Raw genomic sequence first — 10,272 nt, 5'->3', positions numbered from 1 at the left:
CTATGTGGTTCAAATAAGGCGATTTTGGTGACCAAGGTAGCTGCTAATTCCCTTGGTTCTGTAAGTAATCTGCTATTAAAAGTGCTCTGTAAGAACCGGCAATCTCACCGTGCAACCTAAAATTGTTCCTAAGTTGCCCCCTATCAAATGATAGCCAAATGGTTCCCACATTATTTCTTTATTTGATCTGGTTCAGGTTTTCGTCGATGACTACCATTGGTGTTTTGGCACCAATGTGATTTCCACTCCAAATACTGACGCTGTTAATGACCTAAGTCACTTTAAATGCGGCACAAGCTTCGTCGTTGGCCTCTTCTGGATGTCTGTAAACTCTGTTTTGACTTTTGAGCGGTACAGGTGAAATCTGACCTCAATACAGAAAGCCTCGAGATTTCAGTGTTTAACCCAGAAACCGTCAAGGTCCCCAATTCTCAGAGAAACATACAACGATGTTTTGCTGTTTACAGTGGGTTCTTCGGAGGTCGTCTGGTATTCTAACCTGCTAAAACCAGTTTGGAGTTCGCTAAGGGCCTTGAAAAGTGCATTTTGATGGCAATTTACCCCTCATTCTGAACGGACTGGGTGGCTTTTGTTTAGTTGCAACAGCATATCCCGAAAGACAGTGGGTCTTGTGCCCTGGTGGTAAGATTTCAATACATTGGGTGTGGCCTCTGTGTAGGTACATTAGTCTGGGCATTACTCTATAAAACTGTGCGGACCGTTTCGTTTGGCACAATTATCTGTCTGGCAATGCCTGTCTTTTTCGTGCCATTCTGCCACAGATTAACAAATTTGTAAAGTACTGCATAGCTCATTTTACACACAGCAAACCAGACCACTTGCATGCAAAATTTTAAATTATTCTATGCAGTAGTTGCCGACATATGGATACTTTTTTGAAAGAACCATGCTTTGCCAAACCCAAGCTTTGACCAGCCTAAAGGAGCACTACCCAATTAAATCACTGCATATTACATAAAGCAGCAGCGCAACAAACCTGGTATTCAGTTAATTGGTAGCGACACACCAGACTACACACTTCTCCATTCACATATCTTATATGAGATCGGATTTTGTGAAAAAAAAGAATGCATTTTCACCTAGGCATACCTTCGAAACTGAAATATTCCATATTAAATGTCAAGTCTGTACATTGTTGAATTAAAAGAATCAGCTTTTTTTGCGAAATTTTATAGAAAATCCAAATTAAAAAAATTAGTTACGTAATATACAATTGTATTCGTGTTTTCGCCCGCGTCCCACGTGTGAGTGTTTGGGTGGGATTGGAGGGGGGGGGGGAGAGGAAGATAGAGTAAGATAAGAGGCAATATCAGAACATGTTTAACATGCATGGATAAATGTCAGGCCAACTGATAGGTGAATTCATCTATACTAATATCATTGTTTGCCTTTTATTTGCTATTAAAACATTCTAATAAGATATATTGCCCAATTAACTGTATTTTACAGTAATGTTTTAACTGATTTTTTATTAATCCCCTAATTGTTTTAAACACACACAAGCACAGACAAAAAAGTACACATACATATACAGCATGTAGACAAAAACCTCTTAAAATTTATCACAATGCGACTTGAATATTGCATGTCAATCCTGAATGATATTAATGTTTCTGCAGATGTTGTGGGTCCATGACACATTTCGTCTGAGTATTGCTTCTCTATCTATCTGTATTTAGATGTAAAGTGCACGGCCGCTGATAAATCTCACAATATTACGCGTTGGGCGGCATACAGTGAATCAGCACTTCTAAGTTACATAGATCAGTTTTGCCAGCGGTGCTGTTTGTGTCATCCAGCCCAGTGCGGTTTTAATATAGTCAAAACACGTTTTTTTAAAAATAACTAGACACCCTTATCCATAAACTGCTTCTTAACATATCATTATTTGTTTCCATAAATGAAGGAGCCCCAGAAAACGTAAATTCGCAATAAAATGTCTCCGCGTACAAAATGGCTATGTTTGTAAAATATCTAAAACATTGATACAAGACTTAACAGCTAACATATCGAGTAGAGCGTTATACAGAGTGACCCAAAAAGTGTTTACATTTCTGAAAAATAATTTATCCACCAAAAGACAAAATGAGCAATTTTTTCATAGACCCGTCTTACAGACATTTATCGCAAAAAAAAAAAGTTTATAATAGATTGTTTTCTGTAAGGAAACCTAAAAGACAGTGCCTATATCAACAATTCTCAATTTATTGATGCTCTCAAGAATAACATTTCAACGAAGATCAGAAGAAATTCCCACGACATGTTGCACACTATCAGTACAAACTTCATTGTGCGAGTATATCCACAGTGATTTGGCGCCAAGATGCTTGGAACGAGCACATTATAAACTATTGAGATGTGCTGGCAAAATGATGGTATACAAGTAAAAAAAAAAAAAAAACAAAACTTTCACCACATAAAACTTACATGTCTGTAAGACGGGTCTATGGAAAACATTGTGAAGATTGTCTTTTAGTAGAAAAAGGCTACGTCATCAAAAATGTCAACATCTTTTTTAACCACCCTATAACATGGTGTGAGCTCATTCTTTTGATATCCCTTCTCTCTAGTAAGCAAGTGGTAAGTTTGGGAAATTATTCCTTTTGGTTAAGGCACGTTCTTGAGCTACTTGCTTTTATCATATAGCTGATTTCGAGATATTCCTGGGACACTTTTTCGTTCACCGTCTTTTGACTTGTCTAGAGTTCGATTTCGATTCACTGACTTTGGCCAGGCCTCTTTCGGGACATTTTGTCCCATGTTTAAGACCGTTGCATATGTTCCGTTGCCCGGTTTAACCATGGGAGGTCGTTTTGTACGGCGCTGATTTACAGAATTTATGTTTAGTTTTGCTTTTCCAGGATTGGTATCTAAAACTGGGCTTCTTGTAGTATAACGCATGCCCAGAGGCCCATTCTGTGGTTCGAATTGCCCGTTATCTTGGCGTTCTCCTGCAGCAGGACGCCTGCTAGGAGGCTTGGTTTCTGGATGTGATTGTCTGTTGTCTTGGTATTCTCTTACTGCTGGTCGTTTTGTAGTGGGACGCCTGTCAAGAAGATTTGGTTGTGTTTGTTTGTTGTCTTGGTATTCTCTTGCTACTGGTCGTCTTGTAGTGGGACGCCTGCCAAAAGGATTTGGTTGTGTTTGTTTGTTGTCTTGGTATTCTCTTACTGCTGGTCGTTTTGTAGTGGGACGCCTGCCAAGAGGATTTGTTTCTGGTTGTGCTTGTATGTTGTCTTGGTATTCTCTTGCTACTGGTCGTCTTGTAGTGGGACGCCTGCCAAAAGGATTTGGTTGTGTTTGTTTGTTGTCTTGGTATTCTCTTGCTGCTGGTCGTTTTGTAGTGGGACGCCTGTCAAGAAGATTTGGTTGTGTTTGTTTGTTGTCTTGGTATTCTCTTGCTACTGGTCGTCTTGTAGTGGGACGCCTGCCAAAAGGATTTGGTTGTGTTTGTTTGTTGTCTTGGTATTCTCTTGCTGCTGGTCGTTTTGTAGTGGAACGCCTGCCAAAAGAATTTGGTTGTGTTTGTTTGTTGTCTTGGTATTCTCTTGCTGTTGGTCGTTTTGTAGTGGGACGCCTGCCAAGAGGATTTGTTTCTGGTTGTGCTTGTATGTTGTCTTGGTATTCTCTTGCTACTGGTCGTCTTGTAGTGGGACGCCTGCCAAAAGGATTTGGTTGTGTTTGTTTGTTGTCTTGGTATTCTCTTACTGCTGGTCGTTTTGTAGTGGAACGCCTGCCAAAAGAATTTGGTTGTGTTTGTTTGTTGTCTTGGTATTCTCTTGCTGTTGGTCTTCTTGTAGTGGGACGCCTGCCAAGAGACTTTGCCTCTGCTGGCAAATGCTCGTTGTCTCGACTGCCACTTAAAGTTTGGGGTCTGATGGTATTTGCGCCAAGGGAAGTCACCCTTGACTTTGGCTGTGTATTTACATCGTCGGCACTTAGGAAAGGGCGTTTTGTTGAGGGGATGTTGGCAGAATTAATGCTAAATTTTGGCTTTACGTTTTCTTTATCACTTCCTAAGCCTAGTCTCTTGGGCTGACTTCCTTCAAATGAATCCATTTTGTAAGAAGGAAATTTGCCGTTACCAACGCTATCCAGTAGGTTTAGCTTCTTAAGAATCTTTAACACGTTGGCATCCAAACGATCTTTATATCGAGGCACAATAGAATCAACCGTCCAAGATTTGAGCACTTTGCTACAAGGTCTATCAGAGAACCAATAATTGCAGTGGTCACGATAATGGTGGATGAAACCAGCTCTTTCCTCGACCTTCTGAATTGTGTCCTTCTGCGGTCTTAGTGGTCGTGGTTTGTGCCAATTGGCGGTGTACACCCTATCAGGTACAAGGATGCTCTTGGCCTGAAACCAGTCCACCTCGGTACGCCTTAAGTGACGCAGCATATGGAGATAGGTGGGGATCTTGTGAGTGGTATCGCTGGAACCGAAGTCTGTGAAGTGGTGAACAGATTGGAACGCGTACGCCGAGGCCTTAGGTTGCCACTGGACTAAACGCTCAAGAAGTTTCGTGATGGGTTCTTCGTTGGAAGGAATGAGGACATCATCAAGATCGATCACTAAAATGTGGTTATATTTATCTTTAAAGCGGTATATGCAGTTGTTGATACTCGCTAGTTCTGCCTGTAAGAGTTGTGCTTTTTGCTTCTCCTCTCGCCTTGACACGAAGGCGTACGGTATGATGGACTCGGCCTTGTTAATCACGAACGAGGAAAACATGTCCGTTATGAGAGTTAAGGCTCCTGTGCTGGAATAATAATCGAAGACCCTCTTAGCCTTGCCTGTGACACCCCCGTCATACATGATAAAATTCCCAATACCTAAAAGTTTATTCATTTCGAACCATTCCACTAAACGCACAGGGTCGAATTTGCCACGTGTTGATTTGATACAAGCGGCCAGCTGAATTGGAGCACTTGGATGCAGTGGATTTGGAAACCTGGAAACTGGAATGGGTATCCGATCAGAAGTCCCTTGACTCTGAACCCCAATACTGTGTGGCGGAACGATCATGTCTTTTGGAAGTGGACATTCAAAACTGTAAAAGTTCAAGACATTGGATAGGTCATTAGTGTCAGCACTCGGACTGACCAGCTCTCTGGTGGCTCGCACTATAGGACGAGTTTTACTCTGCTCGAAGAGGCATTCTAGTGGTTTAGAAGCAGGTGGTTGTGCAGCGAAAATGATTATCCGTCTAATGGTCCTGGGGTCGTACACGGCAAAACTTAGTATGGTATCTTTGCCCAACTTGTAATGCCTGAGCATCGCAAAGTCTTTGAAAGACGTTCGTGACTTGCGAGGATCGCCCGTCATATTTTGGGCATTAAGAGAACGGTCCTTCTTCATGAGTCCTAGCAATGAAACTGTGATACCCCCAACGACCACGAACCCCGCCAGGAAACATACGAGCTTTCTTCTCGTGTCTCTGCGACAGTACATTGTGTTTGGTGAGCCTGCAAATAATGTGAAAGGAAAAGGGTCAAGGTAATATAGTACGTGCATGTTTTTACAAACACTACGACAGATAAAGTGAACATCCCGCAAGAAAACGCAGTAGATACTCCAGCGCAGTAGACTACTGCAATCATACTGTAAACATGCTTCAAATCTGCTTCAATGTAGGAGCTATAATTAGCATATTTGAAACATGCTTCTATCATGCTGCTAATCTACTGCATTAATGCTCCTCTCTGTACAAACCTATGTACTTTTTGGAGTAGAATTACAGTAGGCTATGCTGCATTTCTACTGCAAATATGCTCCACACCACTACTGCGTTAATGCTTTTTTGCTTTACTTTTTTGCTATTTTTTTCGATACTACTGCATTTTTTTGCGGGTTGCAAAGCTTAAAAAACGATTCTGTACTCTATTTGTGACCCTTCTCTAAGCCTGTAGACTATGATAGATGTGTGAGTGCAGCAAAGTGTGTGTGTGTGTGTGTGTGTGTGTGTGTGTGTTTTGTACAGTATGCATGTGTGTGTGTATGTGTGTGTGTTTCTGTGTGTGTGTTGCATGTACATGTATGTGTGTGTATGTGTGTGAGTGGTGTGTGTGTGGTGTGTGTGTGCTTGTGTATGTTTTGTGTGTATGTGTGTTTGTTTGTTTGTGTCTGTGTGTGTGTGTGTGTGTGTGTATGTGTGTGTGCGCGCACGAGAAAAAAGGACACCAGTCTTAACAGTTCCTGATGCAGTCAGATCTCACATACCTTCATACTTGAATTCATATTTAACAGATACTGATTTATAAGCTTACTACCGTACTATCGGGCCGTGGGCAGAGAAAAATGCTTTGAGGGGGGGGGGGGGGGGGGCGTTTCCTGCTCAAGGCATTCAAGGATATTATTTATAGACCTACCACCGATGGTGCTTAACTACACGCTGAGAGAAGGAAAAGAAGAGACCCCGAATAATATATCATTATGTCACCTACTATGCATGCTTTGACACCTTTGACAAAAGCGACATTAGTGGTTGCGAAATTAGGTCAAGCTCACACTTGTTTATTGACATATGTGATATGCCAGGGTAAATAAACATATAAAATAAATTCGGATATAGGCCCCCCTGTACCTTGTAGTTATGCATATTGGCGAATCTCACTGACCCCCCGTAAATATTGAATGAGTTAAGCATGTCAGCAAAATGCAGCGCAAATTTGCCAGGAGGGTGTGTATATAAATGGAGCAGTAAGGGTGGTACCCAAGGCCCGAGAGATCACATGGCGCCTCTGTGCAGGCCCGTAGGCAGCAATTTTTAAAGGGGGGGGGGGGTTCTTGAAAAGAAGACCTTTTACCATGACACCCTCGTGCACCTAGGTAAAATTTTACCAAGAGGGGACCTTTTCACGACAAAAGGGGGGAGGGGGGTCGAACCCCCCGAACCCCCTGGCTAAGGGCCTACTATGAGCACATGAACATGTAGGCCTATATAAAGCAGTCTAAGTTATGACTGCAATGGTGGAGAGTAAACTGGCATGACCTTAGAGTCGGTGGGTAGGGCGGGGGGGGGGGGGAAGGGGGGAGGGGGTATTCAAATAAAACGTACCACCTAATCATGATAATAATAGCAGATTGCAAAATTGGTTAATGGTGCTACACACACACACACACACACACACACACACATACAGAGAGAGAGAGAAAGCGCGCGCGTGTGTGTGTGTGTGTGTGAGAGAGAGAGAGAGAGAGAGAGGGTGTGTGTGTGTGTGAGAGAGAGAGAGAGAGAGATTGTGTGTGTGTGTGTGTGTGTGTGTGTGTGAGAGAGAGAGAGAGAGAGAGAGAGAGAGAACGTGTGTGTGTGTGTGTGTGTGTGTGTGTGTGTGTGTGTGTGAGAGAGAGAGAGAGAGAGAGAGAGAAAGAGAGAGAGAGATTGGGTTAATACGTTATCATCTTCTGTGGCAGAGTTATACCTTTACCTGCTGCCATTCAACCGGATTTAAGACTAGCTCAAGCTCCGATTAACACGAAAATCATACCAGGGCGTGTTTCAGCCATACCTTTACGTCTCTACCTTACCTGTCACGAACGCCCGGTGACACTGATCTTCTGCAGACGACGTTTTGTTGAGAGAGAAGCGACCACTGGCTGACCGCTACCCAACAGACGCTGTCTCCTTCAGCTCAGCCCCTGTAGCTGTACGCTGTGCGGCCGTACGGGACAATGGGACTATACATGCACAATAAAAGAAGTAGTCCCTTGCGGATTTTTTTATTCTTTACACAAACGCTGTGAATGTTGAAAGGATTTGCTGGTGCGTTATGGCGCAGGCATTCAATGTCTCCTGAATACAATACCGAAATCAGGTCACCTTATCGATTTCGCCTTGCAGCTCGATAAATCATACACACCTTAGGCATGGGGAATTTTTTTGTCGAGAATTCCTACCTGTAAGTGAAATAAGTATACTACATATTGTACAAGAATGCTTGGGTTGATTCTAGATTTCTCGCTCATTTATAACAATTATTGCTTTATTTTATTTTCTTTTACTTTGTTTTATTTTATTTTATTTTATTTTGTTCCTTATCAATATTTTTATTCATATAAATGCAGCATTACTATTAGCAATTCAACGTTATTTTACAATTCAACCACTTGTAGGCGAAATAAGCTTATATCAGCCTGCGCTTAATAAATACATAAACAAATAAAAGCTTATGTTTTTGATTTTACCATACCCTGGACGTGATCAATTTAAATATGAAAGAAATTTAACTGTTCAGTTAGTCAAATTTGTATAAGAGCAGGGAATTATATCCGATATCCTAGTTTGAGAAAAATTTATTTGTGCGGTAGACGTCCATGGCGCACATGACAGAAAAAGATATTCTTATACCCCCTTTACACTGGACGGCGTCCTTTCTGCGTCCTTTCTGCGACCATGAAATTTGGCATCGCTGTGGTCTTAATAAGTAGGCACAAGCATTGATTTTGTATCAGAATGAATGCTCAATGATCGGCCAGTTGTCGGCACGTAAAGTATTATAATTTTTTAACTCTCAAATGGGGCCGTACCGCTGGACGCAGAGAGGACGCCATCCAGTGTAAAGGGGCCGTTAAAGAGTGCCAGGGACAAGGGCAAAACTGGTCCAGGCCTACCCAACTACCAGACTCGGCACCTACGGATCCAGAATAAACCGGTATATCAGACCACACTACCCGTTTTCAAGGTGTATGTCAGATCGCATTACAGAGTATCATACCCCATCACAAATTCTGTAGGCCTACCTGTCATCCGTGTATCGCGCCTCGTTTTCGTCAAGTAGGAGTCGTATGAATACAACAACATGGCGACAGACGGAAGTCGGTGAAAAAATCGCATAATTTTATTTAACCCCCGACAGAATATGCTTCCGCTATCAAAATTAGGTATACTTTTCTAAATTAATATATAAGTTTGCAAGTTCTTATTTACAAAACATCATTGGCTATGTTCGAACCTAAATTTTATGTTAAAAAATTGCGGTATTGTCAGATTTTTAGCATAAACAGGGCAAATTGCAGCAGCGCATGAATCTAGATGAGATGCACTACTTTCCAACCCCGCTTTAGACCACGGTGGAAGTGAAGAACAAAAGATTCAGACGTGGTGTAACTCGCATAACTGCACGTCTCGCATGAATGCGTTATAACCCGCTAATGGAAACGTGGACAAAATAAGATAGATCCCTCCTCAGCGAGGATTATGTGACATCCACTCGTGCTTCGCACTCGTGTATGCCACATAACCCTCGCTGACTCGGGGTCTATCTATTACTACGATCATGGCTATCACATAGCGCACCAGGCAAAATCGGTGTGGTGGATGACAGGTAGGCCTACAAAATTTGTGATGGGGTATGGTACTCTGTAATGCGATCTGACACACACCTTGAAAACGGGTAGTGTGGTCTGATATACCGGTTTATTCTGGATCCGTAGGTGCCGAGTCTGGTAGTTGGGTAGGCCTGGACCAGTTTTGCCCTTGTCCCTGGCACTCTTTAAGAATATCTTTTTCTGTCATGTGCGCCATGGACGTCTACCGCACAAATAAATTTTTCTCAAACTAGGATATCGGATATAATTCCCTGCTCTAATACAAATTTGACTAACTGAACAGTTAAATTTCTTTCATATTTAAATTGATCACGTCCAGGGTATGGTAAAATCAAAGACATAAGCTTTTATTTGTTTATGTATTTATTAAGCGCTCTGTAATGCGATCTGACATACACCTTGAAAACGGGTAGTGTGGTCTGATATACCGGTTTATTCTGGATCCGTAGGTGCCGAGTCTGGTAGTTGGGTAGGCCTGGACCAGTTTTGCCCTTGTCCCTGGCACTCTTTAAGAATATCTTTTTCTGTCATGTGCGCCATGGACGTCTACCGCACAAATAAATTTTTCTCAAACTAGGATATCGGATATAATTCCCTGCTCTAATACAAATTTGACTAACTGAACAGTTAAATTTCTTTCATATTTAAATTGATCACGTCCAGGGTATGGTAAAATCAAAGACATAAGCTTTTATTTGTTTATGTATTTATTAAAGGGTTTGCTTCATGCCGTCAGAATGGCCTGAACGGAACATATTCTTCAGAAAACATGCCCAACTAACGATATCTTTATCCAAATACACAAATTAAAAGCTCATTTTGTAAATTTTTGGCTTTAAAAAACGTCCTATTTGCTCGGCCTGGGAGTTAATGAGCTACGTGGTCACGTGGTCCAATGACGACAATCGAGCCACTGGAGAA

The 10,272-nt window shown here is 41.9% G+C and overlaps 1 protein-coding gene across 1 annotated transcript; it reads right to left on the bottom strand.

Annotated features, from left to right (window-relative positions):
• Nucleotides 1–1,390: 1,390 nt before the first annotated feature.
• On the bottom strand, nt 1,391–8,813 carry LOC106166951 (uncharacterized). Its single transcript, XM_013545616.3, has 3 exons — nt 8,764–8,813; nt 7,552–7,920; nt 1,391–5,489 (listed from the first exon to the last, which is right to left on the bottom strand). The coding sequence occupies exon 3, from the start codon at nt 5,473–5,475 to the stop codon at nt 2,647–2,649; it is 2,829 nt and encodes a 942-aa protein (XP_013401070.2). The 5' UTR covers nt 5,476–5,489; nt 7,552–7,920; nt 8,764–8,813; the 3' UTR covers nt 1,391–2,646.
• Between the last annotated feature and the right edge of the window lie 1,459 nt (nt 8,814–10,272).

The sequence above is a fragment of the Lingula anatina genome, chromosome 4, assembly GCF_051362555.1.
Source record: "Lingula anatina isolate TDL-2025a chromosome 4, LinAna3.0, whole genome shotgun sequence".
NCBI classification, from domain to species: domain Eukaryota; kingdom Metazoa; phylum Brachiopoda; class Lingulata; order Lingulida; family Lingulidae; genus Lingula; species Lingula anatina.
The sequence above is the reverse complement of the archived record's forward strand: the minus strand, read 5'-3'. Positions and strand labels throughout refer to the sequence as shown.